This window comes from Monomorium pharaonis, chromosome 10 (genome assembly GCF_013373865.1).
Source record: "Monomorium pharaonis isolate MP-MQ-018 chromosome 10, ASM1337386v2, whole genome shotgun sequence".
NCBI lineage: Eukaryota > Metazoa > Arthropoda > Insecta > Hymenoptera > Formicidae > Monomorium > Monomorium pharaonis.
In genome coordinates this window covers 19103854-19123307 of record NC_050476.1, presented here as the reverse complement: position 1 = coordinate 19123307, position 19454 = coordinate 19103854, and the positions used below count along the sequence as shown (strand labels likewise).

Here is a 19454-nt window from a genome sequence, read left to right as displayed (position 1 = left end):
GTTGAAACATTCAGAGTCAAACATTTTTTATAATATTTTTCTTCGATATTCATTAATTATAAAAAACTTGATTGAACGATGATAAAATATATATTTCTGTGAAATATACATTTCTACAAAATATATCATATTTAAAGAGATAATACCCGGTGTGCATAAAAATAAATAATTTATTTGCTAGAAATAAAATTGTCATTTCGCAATATATTTAAATATACCATTTATTTTTTTTAAATATTTTAAATTTTTTGCAAGTTGTAATGTTTATTTTAGTACAAAAAATTTTATTCCTAGAATATAAATCAATTATAACAGAAAAAAATATTTCACAGAAATGTGTATTTCGTCTATTATAACTAAATTTTTTTATAACTAATAAATATTGAAGAAAATGATGAAGAAATTGTTGGTTTTCTATATTTGGTTCTTGCTTTTTTTCTCAGTGTAGTGAATATTAATATTGCATCGTAATTTGCATATCGTAATTTACATTTTCATGTAAGCACTTTTAAAAATAGAAAATGGCTGGTTTCGGAAGACGCATTTATTCTTATTGTACAACTTTATTTTCTCACCCCTTATAGCATAAGTTGTTCGTGTTCGTCATTAATTTCATCACTTCTTGTAAAGTCATACAAAAATTATCAAGTGACTCTAATATAGATTTTAACATCTTTATAAAAAGTATTTATGTTTATTAATTTTAAAAAATTATGTATATAAATGTTAAATTTAGTTAATACATATGTAATTAATTATTGCCGACAAGATATTTCAAAGAAAAAAAGTTACAAAGTGTCTTAAAGTATGCATTAAAAATTAAATTTTAGATTAAATTTTAGATTAAATTTAATTATCGAGACGATAATACAAACGCAGTTTTAAAATCAAATTTATTCATCAGGTATCAACAACTTGCTACCTCGTAGATAACAAAAAAAAAGTATGTATACAAGTTCACCAGGAATCGCACAACTGTTTATTGTTTATTTGATAATGGTGTACTAATGCGCGTAAACGCGATGCGCATTGCGGCGACGAAAACTATGCTTTTAAGTAAGAACACTTGTTAACGAGCTCGTTAACGCGATGGAGAAGTCTAAACAAAGAGATAGAGCGAACAGTTGAGAGCATTGATAATGATATCTTAAGCAAAAAAAGAACTCGCGGCTATTCTGTGCCAACGGAGCAGAAGTCGTGTGAACAGCAAAAAGTTTCAACAGACTTGTTAGTTAAATTATCATGCAGGGTGTTTGTAATACAGAATGTTTCCCTTTCTTGTACTTTCATAATACAATTAGTATCAGAAGAAATCTTTTGTTAGTATAATATTTATATATACAGTGGTGGCAGAAAAAATACGTACACTTGCTCTTATCATTGTCTTTTTATTTTGTAAACACACGTATTAAAAGTGTATCTATATGTATAGAAAATTTTTTACAATAAAAAAAGCCATGACAAAAGCAAGTGTACCTATTTTTCTGCCACCACTGTATACGTATGGATTGTAATAAATTATTGTCAAAGCAATAATTTTTCGTATAAAATTGTAAAATAAAGAATTTGCGTTTAAATTTAAGTGGATTTTGAGAAAATTAGTTCTATACATCAATACAACGTGAAAAACTTTATCCCTACAAACATAAACATCTCAACCATGTTTTTATTTATTTAAACATTAATTTAAAATAAAAACAGAATATTTATATAATTTTATAATTTTTGAAATTTCCATTTTTTACAAAAAAAACCATTTTAACTATAATTGTAAGACCGATATAAAAACTAACTCAATATTGCATCCAAAGAAATTAAGTCTCGTTTACTCTCTGCTGCACAAACATTTTTCCTATAAAGATTTCTTTTAAGGTGAGATGAGTGAGAAATTCTTGGAAATTTCAAGAATCTTCCATGAATAGAAATCGATCTGGCACATGAAATACCCTTTGCCATGTAAGCTAAAACGTACTCGCATCCGGATGAGAATACGAAATTCAAGTTTAAAATACAAAAGTGAAACGAGAGACAAATGTTCAATAATCCTTCTCCAGTGCGTTTTAAATTGGAAACAAGATCGTAAAAAAAAAACCGTGTTAATTGCGTCTCATGTAAATAAAAGGCGACACCTCACGCAATTACGCTAAATTACCGGACTCAAATAACAGAAGAGATCTATTCACCAGTTGATGCACCGCTGCTCCTCCCTCGCTGACTGCTCCAGATACAGTTGTATCCATGTCGTCAAATATCGAACAACACTATCGCTCACGCGGTTTGCTTGTTTCTATCGTGAAACTCAACACTCCCGTTTGCGGGATGGGATTCGTCAAAAACCACGGATCGAGAACGCTCCTCGTGCGATAAGTCATTTATTTGCTACAAAAACGACGTGACTGGAAAAATCTTTTTTTAATTATTTGCAGGAAAAGAACAGAATTTTTATTGATAGAATGACATAAGTTTTTAATAATTCTTAACTGAAAAGAGCATTTTGTATCAAAACTGTCATAAGAATTGCTCTTAAGAATGAACGTTTGTAGTAAGAATTTTCAACTCATTTTTTAATTTGAGTTAAAGTAACTTAACTACATTAATTTTATATTCCATTAACTTTAATTTAATTTAGTTAAAAAAATATAAACTTACCCAACCCTGATTAAAAATATTCAAACCCATTTTCTAAAAAACTTCGTGCTCCAAGTGTTATTATTGTAGCAAACGAATGAATCTAAATCATATTATATCAAAGATAAATAAAATTCGACACACGAAAAGCACTTCGGTGAAGTCGGCCATTTTTCACGAAATTAAAAAAAAAAGAGCACAGTTTTCGATTGCTTCTGCGAAGAGCTCTAGAGAATTCTCGATCGATTTCAGAAAGTGTCGCGCCGATTAAAACGATAAGAACTCAACACGAAGGAACGGGGTATTGCTAACCTCACGATTCCAAACCTTAACAAGCGGCCACGTTCACGCCGCGGCAACTTCACCCGCGTCGATCTCGACGGTCAATCCGAACCCGATCCCGCTCTCGCCGTTTGCGCAATTCACACTCCCGATACTCCAGATATACAGTTTCGACGCAAGAAAGACACAGCGCGACCACTTCGCGACGAGGCGCGCGACCGTGCAGTCAAAACAAACAAATGCGTACGCCGTGGCCAGCTACGCATCCTTGCGACTTCCCTCCCCTCCCCTTTCACTAACCTGCGCGAGCGAGTAGCGGCAACGACGCGCGCCATTATTTTCCAAGTCACATTTTCAAGAACCGCCGTGAGATGAGAGGACTCGATGCGTACCCAGGCGGACGGAATAGCCTGCTGTATCCATATATCTATGATTTTATTACACTGCCCGACAACGACTTGTTCCCGAGCACCCCTCGCGGGGTAAACAAGTGGAACGTAGAAAGTAACCATAGCGCCACCAGCCGGCAGCGGCTGACTAGACACACTATCGATATAATTATCGATCGCCGCGAACTACAGTCGTTAGGTCGATAAAGGTCTCTTCTTATCGATAAAAAGCTTCTCTTACCCGACGTGGGGTGTTTAGGAATGAATCGTTGTCGCGCGCCAGTGATACACAAACGGTTTCCTTATCGCGTACATTCGGCGAAGGACGTTCCTCCGCCTATCGCGAACACTCGCGTGTCAAAACGGAATAACGATTGCGTCTTGCAATTCTATTGATCTGTAGGTCTACTCGGTGCAGCCGATGCTCGATCCCGGCATCCGTTCGCGCCTGAGGATCGTCGAGAAATACGGAACGGATCACCCCGAGATATCTTTTCGAGGTGCCGTTGACGCATTGCGACTGAAGTGAGACGCGAGTGCGACGGTTGAAACAAAAAAAGGATTTACCTACCCGTCCCCTTCCTCTGTCGCCGATTATCGCGCCAAGTGGCAGCGCGTTGGTAATTATCGATCTGTAATCTATGTTCCAATTAATATCCATTTCTATCAGTGGTCTACAATACACGGAGTAAACGTGGAGTAAGAAGTGACAGTAGGCGTAAGAACGTAAGCGTGATAAATTAATTATATTTTCTACTCCATCTTTTACGCTTACACTCGGCCAATCAGAGTGCAGGAATAGCTGCGAACAGTGCAAACAATGCCGTTAATTTCATAAAATCGTGGAAAATTATATAGCAAATCGTTACTCCTACTCTTAGTCCTTACTCTACGCTTACTCCGTGTAAACTACGCTTTAATCTTTAATCTTTAATCTTTAATAAACAAACTAAAAAAAAATAAGAAGAAAGTTAAATCGAAGAAGAAAATAAGAAGAAAGTTAAATGTTAAAGCTGATTTTCATTTGTAGAAACGGACATACAATTGTGCCTTACGACTACATTTATGCTATAAATATAAAATGAGATTTTATTAGAATAAGACAATAAAACCTCATATATACAGAGAAAGATGTTATAACCTTTTTTTTTACGAGATTTTGACAAAATTATTTATCACAACAGATTCTGTTAAGTTACGTGGTCTAGTTAGACTTCATAACTTGAGTTCATATAAAAGCTCAGACCAATGTTAATTTGTGTTTCTCCTGCATTTATAAACATAATATATGTTGTTTCAAAATGTTTATTTAGAATTTTTATAAATTAATGCATTTTTAATATTTCTTTGCAAAGCTTTATTATAAAATTTATAATTATTTAAGTAAATCCATATCTAAAGATTTTTTTCTTAAAATTTTTATATAATTTTTTAAAATTGTTCTTTTATTTTCAATATATATATTTATTGTTTGAATGGACCAAACTTCAGATATAACATTACAAACCAATCATTAGTTGAGTTTGAGCTGTCCGAAATGTCCGAAATATTCAAACTGGATCATATTTGGTTATTTTTATATTTCAAACTATTCGAACATATAATATATCGCATCTTTTGTTTAAGCCAGTCAAAACATTAATGAATGCCGGTTGCTTTCAACTAAATTCACTGTGAAAACATATTTCAGAATCTTATTTGAAATTCAATTAAAGCAAATCCAATTATTGAAAAGTAATAAATAATTAATGTTGAATACAAATAATGGATTTATACATAACGGCAAGTTCACTATGTTCATGACGCAAGATATTCTGTCTCATCGTAAATTCGTATATCACATGAGACTAATAAACGCCACAATGAATACCATAATTAATCCAATTATTCCAACTCGATATTTCGGACGCTCAATTGCTTGTTGCGCGATTTGACGTTCCTGATATTCGTGTGTGCGCCGAATTTAGCGAAAAATTCGGAGCAGTTTCTCCGAAATCTTTTAACACTGCGATTAACATTGTCAAAGCAATGAATTAATATAAATATATTACACGCAACGGTCAACCAGCTTCGATAACGCCAAAAAATTTTTAGCAATCAAAATAAAATTCGATATACAAAAAATTCGCAATGTACATCAATAATTTCACCACACTCGAGATACTGTTTCGTAAATTTGTATCTTAATTAATGTGAAAATCCATTCAATATTTCTGATGCTTGATCGCTCGCCACTTATTTGGCATTTCCGTTCGCACGCAAAATTCAGAGAAAAATTCAACAGAAATGGAAGTTTCTTCACGCGCAATCAATAATTATTTAACTCAATTATTATGTAATATAAAAGAGAAGGTATACTGAAATAAAAATCAAAATAGTTAGAAGCAAATGTTACTTGTTTTTCCTTCGATATTTAATGGGTATTAGAAAAATTTGATTACGAAATATACATTTTTGTGGTGAAATCTCATATATATGATATATTTATTATTAATTAATCTCACGTTGGTTCCGAACTATTTAGAGGCCTCTGATGTGATGTACTCATGGTGATTTCCAAGAGGTAACGACGAAATAAAAATTCAAAATTTTCGGATTTCAATTCGGGTCTTCGACACATTCAGCAGATGTACAACTCTTTGCATTATAATTGCATACAGATTTGATTCTAATTCTATTTGGTCTTATTTAACGATTGTAAAATCGGTACAATCGATGAGTTTAAAGTACATATTAATCAGGTCGCAGCAGATTGTCTAATTAGAATTTAAATATCTTTCCATTATGTCCAAAAATTCTCTATATCGATTTATATCTGTTAATTAATTGTGTTGAATAAATTATATTATAATTACATTATAATATACCTTTTTTATTAAATTAAATTAAAATTAATGACTTATAAAATTATTTTAATTACATTAAAAGTTACATAAATTGAACCGAAAACCTAAGGTTAGGTTACGTTAAGATTAAATCAAATTAAATGAACAGTTAGTATTGAAAAGCATTATTTAGTGGTATTGAGTAATATAAAATAATTTTTTAAAGTTACACATTACTCAATAATTACAATATGCATCAAATAAATTTAATACTTTATTCGTACATTAAGTTTATATGAAATAACGAAGAAATATTGTTTCTTATGCAAAAACAATATGTATGTTTTTCTTTTACATAAAGTAAATTTTTAACTTGAGAAGAAAAGTTAATAAGTTAAAGTTTAAATGTTTTAAAAATAACTAGTTACAGTTAAAAATTAGCTCATTTGAAAGAAATCAAGTCAATTTAAAAGTTAATAACCCTTTAGCTTTGATATTTAACTTTTTAATTAATTAATACTCCATCCTGATTAATAATGACAGGCAACGGATTCGCCAAACGAGACAATCGCGGTAATAATTAACCATTCGTAGAGATAAATTCAGAAACAAAGAATAAGATATTCGATTTGAATTAGTCCGTGTAAGCAGTCGTATATAATACTTAGTTAGGTACATAAACGGGACGTAAATGGCAAACTTTGTTGACACACAGCGCGTACAGCAACGGCCGATCAGACGCGAGCCGCACCACGCATGTATCGCGTTATTACTCCCCGTAACGCGATCATTCCGATCAATTAGCAAGTCGCGCGATTAGCCGACTCCTCCGATTAACGATACATGAACGTGACGGGGCGCAACGGTCATTTACAGAGGCGCCGTTATTTCACACGAATGTCACGCGTACGCCTTTGTGTGAAATCGAGACAATAGACAATGAGATTTGCCGAAATTACCGTTATAACCTTCTTCCCTCTTCGCGATGATTTACTCTTGTTAAAACAATGAAATAAAATAACTATTAGCTTAGGATTGGAATAATCTTGCGCTTCGATTTTCTCGCCACGATTTATTGCATGTAGATTTAATTTCTACGAATTATGGTCCACGAGTCACTCGATCAAATGAGTCAATTAGCAGAACGCGGCGCGTCGTTTATTAATAATATTTCGTATAATTTTGCGCTTTGCGTAACGCCGCTTTGCGTAGTGCCGTGCAAAGTGCCAAAGTGCTAAAGCGCAATCGTCGATAATTAACACGTTCGCGGATATAATTAATTAATCGTGTTTTTGCAGATACTGCGTTGTTTGAGTTCAACAACCAGAGAGGTGAAGGAGAAGGAGGCAGGGGAGGCCTAGAAGACATAGGCGAAGCAAAAATAAGTAAATCACTTAATATTTATACATTATTTTTTTTATTAGAAATTTACGAATAATTTAAAATTTAAATAATAATGTAGAAGAATGTATTTCTGTTTGATACATGCACTCAATAATTTGATTCCAAAATTAAGCAGGAGAATAAAAAGAATATCGATTTATTATCAACATCAGATTCTTATTCATATTGAATATCTGACAATTGCGATTGCCTCGGGGTTAGAAATGATATACAGAATTATACGATTTTTATCTTATATTTTAAATTATATCTAATTTTATAATAAACGCATTTTGAACGTTTTATTTATATTGCAAATGTCTTGAATTACAAAATAGAAAATTATATCATATATATTTTTTAATATGTGTTAATTAAATTACATCATTTAATAATTGCATTAAATATTTTACTATATTATTATTACTACACAAAGTATTAAGTAATTATCAAAATTAATACAACACTCAAAATTATTAAATTAAATTATAGAAAGTAGATATATATTAAATTATTTATACAAATTGTTCATTCGTAATACAAAAAAAAACAGCATACATTTCTTTCATGTCCACCGTAAGTAAAAACTTGTGTACATCCATGACAATTTTAAATTTACGTATTTTCTTTATCCTGCACTATTAATACATTTTATCAAATTTTCGCGAATTAATAAAGAAAAGCAAATTTCTCTCGAACGGAGTTACACCATGTCGAGTATTAAAAATAATCATTCAACAATCGAAACAAAATGTGCATTCATAACATTGATAAATTTTGTTATTTTCCTGTGCAAATATTTAATAAATGAACACTTCATTGGTTCGAATTTTGAGCTGCGTCTGTGATTTTGAATCGCAATTTCCTACAAATCTATTGTTAACATCGTGTTGCGATTCAAGAGAAAAGAATCGCGATATATCGCAAAATCTCTGCTCGCGCGTTTGTTTTGACCAGCGCGGTCGCGTCACTTCCGTATCAGTCTTCACTTTGCGCTCGTGTTTTTCACGGCGGAAGAGAGATTTCGCGATTTGAGTGTCGGAAGTGTGCGCCTGGCGATTTGAGTGATAGGCAATTGAGAATTGACCTCCACCGGCATTGAGTCTCTCCGACATATTCGCGACTATTATCGCGCGAACTGCGACGTCTGTTAGAATATCCATCTCGCTCTCCATCCGTTCTCGTTCGACCGACAAACGCGACTCCGTGCATTGGTAGGTCGAACGGAGTTTTCGAATCGAAATGTCTGACGGTAGTACAATTACATCTTTCTTGATTCCCGTACTCGAGCTCGCGGTAGAGAGGTTGATTTTACGTCTCTTTCGTACTTTTCGCATTTGTAATTTTCATACGATCTCTTCCTTCGCAAATCTGTTTTATCTCAACTTTTCGTAGAAAATAAAATTATTTTCTAAGAGTGTTTTAAAGAAAATTCGCGAAAAGAGATAGGTTAATCAAGGTATAAGTTCGTCTTCTGAGGACAAGATCTGTAGTTAGTTTTTCTCGTTGTAATGATAAAGTAGGTGCTAATGCAAAATGGAAAGAGCGCAAATGAAACGAATAAGAAATTTGAAAGAAACCTAATCCAAAAGTTACATAAGTTTACCAATAAAAGAGGTGGGGTTAAGTGCAAAAGGTGCAAGAATACAGCCGTAGGGAACAGATGTTCCATCGCGTCATAAAACGACGCTGCGTACGACATGAAGTTACCCCGTGTGGTTTGAATCTTCCGTGCATCAAGTGTATCGTCAGGTATGTCGATCGATTGTCGGGAGTATCGAGCACGGGAAAAAAGAAAAAGGAAAACAGAATCAAAATTGATTTTGCCCTGTATTACTATTTAATTAATAATTTAACAATAAAATAAATTAAAATGCAAATTATAAAATACGAATTATATAAAGATACATAAATACTATAAATATTAATAAAAAATAAACAAATATTACCAACGAAAAAATTAAGAATGTGTGAAATATTGAAATTTCGTATATAGCCACAAAAATCCGTAGATAGAATTTGAAAAATCTATTAGAAAATATAGTAAACTCTTTTTGTATAAAGAAAAAACCAAATTGGAATTCAGGAATATTATTAATTTTGAGTACCTTGTTGTTATTTTAAATATTATTTCTTAATAATGTTACAGTAGTATCTTTAATAAATATTTTTTAATTTATCTGCAGTTTTTTTTGGACCAGGCAGTATTTGATAATTATTAGTTTTACTAATTATAAAATGTATTTATCTTTTATTAATATTCACGTATTAAAAAATACAATTTATATTTTACATAATTTACATATGTTTTATAATTTATATATCTATTTAATTAATTTAATTGTTAAATGTTTATTAAATAGTAACATATTGCAACATTAGCTTGATCACGAGTTTCTTTTTGTTTTTTTCCGTCTGTGCGCCGTACATGCGGTGATCATCGGGAAAGTAACAGCCCGGCAAAGTGTCTCGAGTTCACATCCGGATGAACGAGCCGACAACGAGAACCAACGAGATGACGAGGAAATGGAGCGGCGGAACAAAGAGAACAGCGCGGTAAGACGGCGGCGGTGATTAAGATTAGTCGTTACAAATCGGCACAGTTAATTTATTTGATTCGCGATGACCTGATCTCAACGCGTATTGGCACACGTACGCCGCTCTTTCGATGCGCGGCTGTTAATCGGTGACGATTGAAATTGAATAATTGAAATGAATGGTTCGAACGAACAAAAAACTTTTATTCAAGTAAAATTACATTGAACAGGGGGAATTGATTGAAATAATATTTTCTCCTGTCATTTCGGAGTAATTAATTTTATTGTATTATTGTTATTTTAGAATGAAGATTGACAATCTACATTTCAGTTCAAAAATTAATAGTATTATTAATGATGATAAAAGTTTCTGAGTTTCCATATTTTGGTAAAGAGATTAATTATATTTTTTTTTAATAAACAACAATGTGAATTTGGCAAAAATTAGTAAGATTTTAATTTTCAATAAAAAATTAGAGAAAGGCACTTCCTTATTTCTTGGAAACTAAACTGCATTGTATTAATATTTATACAAATATAATTTGCTTATATAATTTAAAAAACTCATAGTCCATTTACAGCTTCTTTCTACATAAAGAGAAACAAATTCTTCAAAAGCGAGAATATTTGTTGCGTCCGTTTTACAAGTTGCATAGTTTAATCAATAAAGAATATTTTATTTACAATATTATGTGATTTTACATATTATTGATTTTTCTCTAATTATAATTATATCAATAATTGTTATAACAATTGAAAGAAGATTTATTTACAGAAGAATCGATTATTTTATCGATTTACATATCAAACTAATAATTAAATAGAATTGATTACTCTGTGATAATAAAAGGGTCGGGAGGCTTGATGTTCCCCTGCAAATCGACGTACAAATGATGAATAAAAGTGTTCCCGGAGAATCTCGTTATGCCGAATTATGAATAAAAATCGAAGGGCCACCTGCTACCCTCGAGATGTGATTCTTCTTCTTCCCTCTCCGTTTGACGGGATATGTTTGTCCCGGGGATTGGGAACTGGGACTCGATTGTGATTCAATCGATCGCGTTTGACGGTGGGATCGCCCCATTTCGGGTTCATCGATCGCATTAATTTTGCGCGCCGTCGCGCTCGCGAAATATCATCACCGCACATCACATCGTTGCAGGGAAACTGCATGCGTATCGGAATGTATGCCTCTCTCGCGTGCGCCGTCATCCTCTCGCAGTATTACCCTCGTCGAAAATTGCAACTGTACGTCACGTTTTCCCAGGGACCCCCCGAAGATCCCGGGAACGAAGTTGAAGCGCGACGTATTAACTCAAAGGCGACGTGGAGGCGCGCGCAAAGTTTGATGAATATTAAAACTGCAGGTGACAGAGCTAAAACTCGGCGCGAGATCGACGTCGCGCGGCAATCGCGGCGTAATAAGACACGGGGTGTTTTGTAAAATTTCCCTCCGCCCCGGCGTTAAAATCGGCGCTTTAATTAAAATTGCGCGAGAATGACACGGGCATATATACATTTGCCTCGCGCCAGAAAAACAAATCTCATTTTACTCGTTTGTTTGTAATTACGTTTTAATGTGCGCGGTTCTTTGTATTATAAACCTCGCAATAGCGTACAATCGATATCACAAAAGGAAATTGCTACGAAAACAATGAAACTTCGTAATTCGTAACAAAACAGCAATACATTTCTGCCGTTTTTAAAATGAGAATTGTGTTGTATCTATCGAAACATTTCAGATATTTCGAATATTACATTTCAAATATTAATTACCTTCAAATTAATATTTCTTGATATTCAATGTTGATTTCTGTTTTCACCGAAGAAATCGCATTTACAATAAGTGTTTTAAAGCTTCCATTGTAATTAAAATATACGTTTTTTCCGTATTTAATACAAAATACAATTTTAAAAAGAAATGCAAGTAAAAATACATAATGGCCCGCGTATTTTATCTTACATTTATTTTTCCATACGAATATATCAATTAATTCTTCGTAACCAAATAGTTTTTATTCCGGCACAAATGTATAGAAATAATTCCTATTTTTATTCGCGAGAATAGAATTATCTCGAAACATTTTGCAGGTTTAAAACATTGAAAACTAAATTTTTCGATGATATAACTGTATGCGTGAGGCTCGAATATACTTTAGTTTCTATAAAAACCTGACAAGTATTATCATCCCAGAAGCCGGGAACAATAGTTATTACATATATATGAGTGTTCTATATTCCATCGCTTATGTAATATCAATTTTCTAAGCGCTATTTTACGACGCAAGTCGAATCCTCCTCCGGCCGAAAGTAACGCGAAGGAAAAATAAGATGTAGGAAAGGTATGCGACTTACACTCACGTTGGGCTCGCCTTCCGTCATGGTCCTCGAGCTTCCGTCACGGGCGTCTGCACTTACAGGAATAAAATCACTTTTCTCTTTCTCTCCTTCTCTCTCTGCACCACTCTCTCTCCCCTCCCTTCCCTTCTATCTTTCTCTCTCTCTCTCCCCCTTGTCCTTCTCTCTTTCTTTCTCCACAGTCCCAATTTTCACTACCGGTCGATTTTCCGTCGGCTTGCCCGAATTCAATGGCTCCAGTCCATTAATCACTGCTTAGCGGCCAGCACGGAGCGAAACCTGTATTTAATTTTTCACGCAATGTCGCTTTGTATTCAAATGGAACCGGATACGAAGTCGGACTCGGGGTGGAAAGGTAGCGCCGGAATATAGGAGGGAATAAAGGGAGATAGAACAGAGCGCGAAGGTGGTCAGCGACCGGAGCTGGGTCAGAATATTATTTCATTACTACGCACGAAACAATATCAAGGATGAATTCTATAACTATATATAAGAATGAAATCTGTCTGCCTGATAAGAACGATAACTACCGGTTTTTTTTTCGTTACTCGCGATCTTCATTAAATACCGAGAGCTCCGGGATATTGGATGTATCGACTACGAGAAAATCTGTGTGCTCCACTTTTAATAAAATATAAATTGATTAATTCGTATGCCAACACAGCGTCGTCTATTAAACCGGTGAATACTTTTTTAACGAGAAAATAATTTACGATCTAATCTTTCGTATTAGATGATTTTAGTTTATATAATCGACCTCTTGTCCTGACTGAAAGAATTACTTAATTTTAATTATTTAATTTTCACAAAGATATATACATATGTTCTGTGTGTGTAGAAAAAAAACTACTAATTTTTACTTGCTCAAAAATTAATTATTAGTAAAGCAGAAATATATGTGAAATTTGCAAATTACGCAAAGCATTATTTATTCACTAATGTATTAATATTGTATGTAATAACTATTTTAAGTTTGAATCTTGGCTTGCGCGGATCATGCTTCTAAGTTTCCATGAAAATTTAACTTGCATCATTATTAATGAGCTTAAGAGCAAGAAAATATAAATTAACTAATGAAAATTGTGTTTTGCATACGTGATACACGGACATTTGAATAAAAAAGAAATGACCACAGTGAAATTTGTATTAAATTACATAATAATATAGAAATATTGATGCAGTCAGTCCAAAACCAATAAATTACTTGATTATCTTTTTAAAAAGAAGCTGTCATGATCGAATAATTTATTGATTTGGTGTATATTGAAAATTTTACAAACACATCTCATTTATGACGTAGACAGAAACTTATCAAAAGCCTAATAAATATCGTACGTGACATTAATTTAATTTTATCTTTCGGCGAGCGTTCGAATTTCTCATTGAAAATAGTATAATAATATTGATAACTACTTGATTATTAATACAACAAAACATTATATTCTATGCAACGCCAGTAACAAATTCGCATAATCGGTCAAGCGAATCGTGGAACCGCGTTCAAGAATCGAAAATTATTTTCTAGAGTAAATGCTGCGTTACATTTTCGTGTCGCAGAACCTGCATTTTCGCACACGCATCATTACTGGCGCATCATAATTCAATCTGGATAATGAATTAATTCGATATTCGCGCCATTGGCAGTGATGAAAGCCATCGAGGGACGGGAAAGGGAGGGGGTGGTACGAAAGTCTCGACACCACGCTGCTCTTTGAGCTCGTTTTTTTTAACCCCGCGACTTTGACGAAGATATATTCTGCTTACGAACGCGCCCCCTCTCCCCGCTTATGCGTTCGATATTGACGTGACGAACTGTTTTGAAACTAAAAAAAAAAAAAAAAAAAAAAGGGCGAAGGAAGAAATGAAAAACATCCCATACAGCCGCGCTATTCAAATCACCGCGACACGGCGCGGCATTTCGCGCCTTTCCACGTCCCAAAATTCTATTCCCCCGTTACGTGCGGCACGCAGACTTTTTATCTCCGCGCGACAGTGGAATTGAATAAACCGCTGTATATCTTATTTACGGTATATTTATAACGTATACACACAATGCCCGCGGTCTTTGCGGAATTTCTAAGTGAGGTACGAGTACATTTGTTGAGATTTTCTTTATCGTTACGCAATGAAATGCATCCGGGCGACGTGCATGTCGGAAATCGGAATACAGGACATTAAGACGTGCATCTGAATAGTTCTTTTTATACGCGGCAGAATGCGAATAGATAACCGTGGCAACCTTTTCTTACATAACGAACTACCGTGAGAAGCGAGAACCTGGCCTTTCAAACGCTGTATATCCCACGGCAAAGGTAGAAACTCATCAGTAATTCAACTTTTACGAATCGTAAACGTAAACGTACAATAAAGCACTAGAATTTATTTCGAAAAAAAAAAAGTTTATTGTCTTCAAGTTTATGCGGATAGAACAGCCGTTAAAGAAGCATACGACAGCCGTGTCATCGGTGACGAAAAAAAGAAAACCAGCAAATTTCTTCACGCAGAATATAAATTTCATTCGAGAGAGGAGCGTGCGAGAAGCGAGGAATTCCGGAGGGAAACTTCGTTGCGCGGCTCTCTTTCTCAATTTCAGCGCATCTTGCGCGGCAAAAAAAATTATCGTACACACGTAATTCGATGGAGAGCTCGCCCCGACAGAGGCTGCGATGTAATTTCCCGTCGAGAGTGTGCGTTCCCGATGAAGGCGTATTTCAATCACCGATGATCGGCCGCGTGGCATATATTCGTTGCACCTGCAGAGCGCGCGCGCGCGACAAAAAAAGGCGCGGGACAGAAAGGCCGGGGGCCCGGACCGTTCGAATTGAAATCCCCGCTCCGGTTTTTTTTTCATCTACGTATGTGTACACATATATCGCGTCCAACCTTCCGCGTTTCCGCGGATGTGAGCGTGACAGTCCGGTGATTAATTCCACCTCCAGATCAATTCTGGAGGACGCGACGTACACGTTTCGTGCACGCGGCGGCATTTTCTCGTCGTTCGCGACGCCGCCGCGAAATTCCTATCAATCAGGGAATAAGATAGACGGATATTCTCTTGCTTTCCCGATATTAATTTCTCCCCGATCGGAATGGCACAGCGCGAGAGATATAAACCTCGATCGCCCGGCGTTTCCGCTCGCGGCAATCTTTTAAATCTATTTCAGAATCGATTTTTTTTCTTTAACAGAAATTTAATTGTGCACTTTGATAATTGAAAAGCTGCCGGGATGCTCATGCCGCCACCATATACCTTTCAAATTAATAGCCATTATACATATCGAAAGCATAAAATGGTAATTGATTTAATGACGATTACAAAATGAGAATAAGTAATTGCGAGTTTCCCCTCCGTCAATCGTCCCCCTCGGCTAATTTTAATTACGCGCGGTTTTGATCTCCGTGACGCCGTTGTTGCAACACGAAAGAACGTAAATCACATTTGAAGGGGGAATCCACTCTTCCTTTCTCGCTCTCTTGTCCCTTCGAGTGTGCTCTCCCCCTCCCTCCTCCCTCTCTCTCTCTCTCCACGACTCGTTTCTCTTCGGCGGTGGCGGCGGTTCCCGAAATATTTCATTCGCGGTCCACCACGACGTCGCCGCCGTCCCTTGTCGTCCACTCCCCGAGAGTGAGGTGTTACGTAAGGGTAGGGTCGAGAGCGCGCGTGTTCTCGCCCGGGTGCGTCCTCGTCGGCGGTTAACCCGCGCGCATTGTTCGCGCGGAAGTAAATCGCCGCCGACGTACGCGCTTCGCCGTCCATTACGGCCGAATGACAAATATACAAAGTCCCGTGCACATACGTACGTATGTGTGTTGTGTGCGTGTATATGTGTGTGTGTGTGTGCGTGTGTGCAACCTCCTCCGATCTCTCGGGCGCGAAGCCCCTCGCTCACACGTTGCGAACACGCCGCGCCGTGATGTGTGTTACACCGCGCAAATACATTTCAGATTAGGTAGCGGCGTTTAACGCTAAATCGACCGCGAGCTCGCGTTTAATTCGGCATCGCGAGTGAAAGTCACACTGACCGAGACAACGTCCCGAGCGTTCTTCTCGAGCGAGCCCGAGACGGATTCGGTGAAATTAAACGTGTTTTCGGAGCATGTTAAAGCGCCCATAAAGCTGCATCGCATGGTGCATTGCTTTTTGACCACGGAATTTTCGTGCCGCATCGCGCATGAAATGTACAACGTCTCCGTGAGAGAGACAGAAAGAGAGAGAGAGAGAGAGAGACAGAGAATACAATTCATTAAGAAATACACGGTAAAAGTAAACGTCAGACCGATTAAAAATAAACATTGACCGGAAAACGCGATTTGCATTGCAATCAAGGAAAAAGAATGGACTATTTCGATCGACTTCGGCTAAAACTCGAACAAATATTCCGAATGATTCGACCGGATATTTATTTAATGTATTACTGTCTATTAACTATTTAATAACATCTCCGCTAAATTTTAAAGCTATTTAGTGAAACAATTTTCTTTATTTAGATATTACAAATGATTAACAATTGTGATAAATATCACTTTTAATAAAGTAAAGTAAAATCCTAAAAATATAAGCAATCGTTTTTTTATCATTTAATTGGTTTATATTACATTTTCATGTACAGAAATAATTACTAAATATTAATTAAACCATTCTAAACGTGCGAATTTAAATGTCAGATTTCAACATGATTATAATGAATAGATAAACGGATAAATAAACAGATAGATGTGAAGCATATTATATGAAATTACAACGGTTTAAGAGATATATGACATAATTATTATTAATAAGTGAACATGATTGATCATTGCAATACAAAATTGAATCTGTTAGCCTTTGTCTCTGTGGAAAGCGATATTCATACGCCCATACTGTATATTATAACATCATTTATGCAATCTATGAATTTATTTTAATTACGTATCACATGCAGACGTCGGAAATAGAATCAATTACAGGAACTAATAATAGAAATCAAATATTATGCGTCATTTTAACGATATGGCCTAACCAAATAATATGTTCACAAATAGCGCTGTTAGATAAAGTTGTATAGTGATATCATCTATTAACAAAACGATGCAATTCCAACCCATACTGATTTACACACAGATTCGTGTATAACATAATCCGCTGATTATTTAAGCTGTCATCGCACAACAAGCTATTGTTTCCGCTTTCAATGAATACCACTTCACTACTAAATCGTTTACAGCAAATAAAGTTACGCTAATTATGAACTAGCTGTAAGATAATAAACAGAGTCTAATAATTAATGTAATAACAGTCGAAATTGTAATTAGTTATATATACATTTCTAAAATAAAGTACAATCAGTTTAGTTTCTAAAACAATTATTAATAATAACTGCTTATTTTGCTAAATAACATATGAAATAAAATGTATATAAAAATATTAGAAAAAGCAAAGTATTTAACTTTATTTATTACTTATTTAATTAATTTATGAGTTATTTAACTTTAACCTAATTTCCATTCCGCTTCTTATTATTTCCAATATTTAATAATTAGGTTATTCTTACTCTGTGTCTATGCGTTAATCATGATATATTGTTTATCTTGTTTGATTGTTTCTATACCAGCCACAAATCCACATTCAGGTAATACGATAACAACCGCGAACAGTTTATGATAATGATATAACTCCCAGTGAAATATGCCAAGAAACATATAATATTAATGAAGTAAATGCTTTTATTCAATTACTAGTATAGACCACGTTTAACAATCAATCTCTACAGTATTGCTACAATTATAATATTACTACAATCGCAATAATAATCGAAGCAAAATAAACAATAATATCGCTAATGCATACTTGTAATATTTATTATTAAATATTTTACATTAATATTATATTATGCAGTTATCATATCTAATTTAAAATGTAATATACAAAATAAAATTTTAAAAATACAAAAGTTTGTTCAATGATCTAATTGACTTAGTAAGTAGAATTTAATATTGAATAGAAGCAGCGAAAAGAATAGTTTATCACCGAATTAAAAAAGATTACTATTTATATTGTAACAGACATATACATATAAATATTAAATATATGTGTGATTATTAGTGATAATGACTTTGGAATTATTTTCGAAATACTTCATAATCTTTAGTATCTTATCTGTAATCGTAGCGATATCCCTCCTGCTATTTGAATTCTACTATCTCATCTCGCGTGCGTTTTGGCACAGCTCCAATTGTGCTTTCGCAATCGGAATTCGTGAATACGTCAAAACATGCTATTAAAATGGAACAGCCGTTTGCTAATTCGTCGACGGCGTTCAGTTTTCATGGTGTTGCCTTGGTTCGTCTTTTGGTGTGTGTCCCAGATTTTCAAGAACGCATTTTTTTTCCGTGGCATTAATGCACATCGGCCGTGAAAAAGAGAAACGATTTATCCTCATAGACGCGTCGAGGAGACAAGTAACACGGATGTAATCGAAAGTTCAGCCTTTTCTCGAGTACCATAGCACACTCCCACCTTCGTGCCCGTTCATCGTATCGGCCTGTATAAAAATCCTTTCACGGCAATCCTACAGTCGGAACCGGTTGGCCTTCTCTTCGTGTAAATGTACAGTAAATAAAATATTCAGTCGCGGTGAAGCGAGGTTTTTTCCTCTTGTGAAGCAAAAAAACTCAACGAAAGATAGTAATTGATACTTGACCGAGAATGCTAAGTGAACAAATGATATAATAAAGAGAAAGTATAAATACATAGATTGGGAATAAAATAAAGTTTTAAGAAAACTTTGAAAAACTAAAGATTTGAAAAGATATTATCGTTTTATTCTTTCTTTCGTTGCTCGCTAATTAGTAACGACTACCGACATCTAGCTAATTCAAACAATATCAAAGTTTTGGCAAGAATGTTTTAATATTTCTATTATCTTCTTCGATCGAGTTTTCTTAATTACGAAATTAATACAGCTAATTTATAATGAAAATTATTAGTCCCCACTTCAAATATATCACTCAGAATAAATGCGATAAGGAACATAATTACAAGATACATAATTATTTTTTATTTAACATTCTGT

At 34.6% G+C, this 19454-nt stretch overlaps 1 protein-coding gene across 9 annotated transcripts in view; it reads right to left on the bottom strand.

Moving 5' to 3' along the window:
- LOC105835192 (venom dipeptidyl peptidase 4) overlaps nt 1–19454 on the bottom strand; it is a 401395-nt gene that overhangs the window by 343699 nt on the left and 38242 nt on the right. For 3 of the 9 annotated variants that reach the window (XM_036292837.1, XM_028193725.2, XM_036292842.1), the window contains exon 2: nt 12400–12681. The exons of 2 other annotated variants lie outside the window; for them this stretch is intronic. In XM_036292837.1, coding sequence (XP_036148730.1) covers nt 12400–12426 — 27 coding nt within the window. In that variant the 5' untranslated portion in view covers nt 12427–12681. Of the gene's footprint in view, nt 1–2183; nt 2397–2649; nt 3504–12399; nt 17755–19454 lie in introns of those variants that run through there. 4 more of the 9 variants (XM_036292838.1, XM_036292843.1, XM_036292840.1 and 1 more) reach the window with 3 other exon arrangements.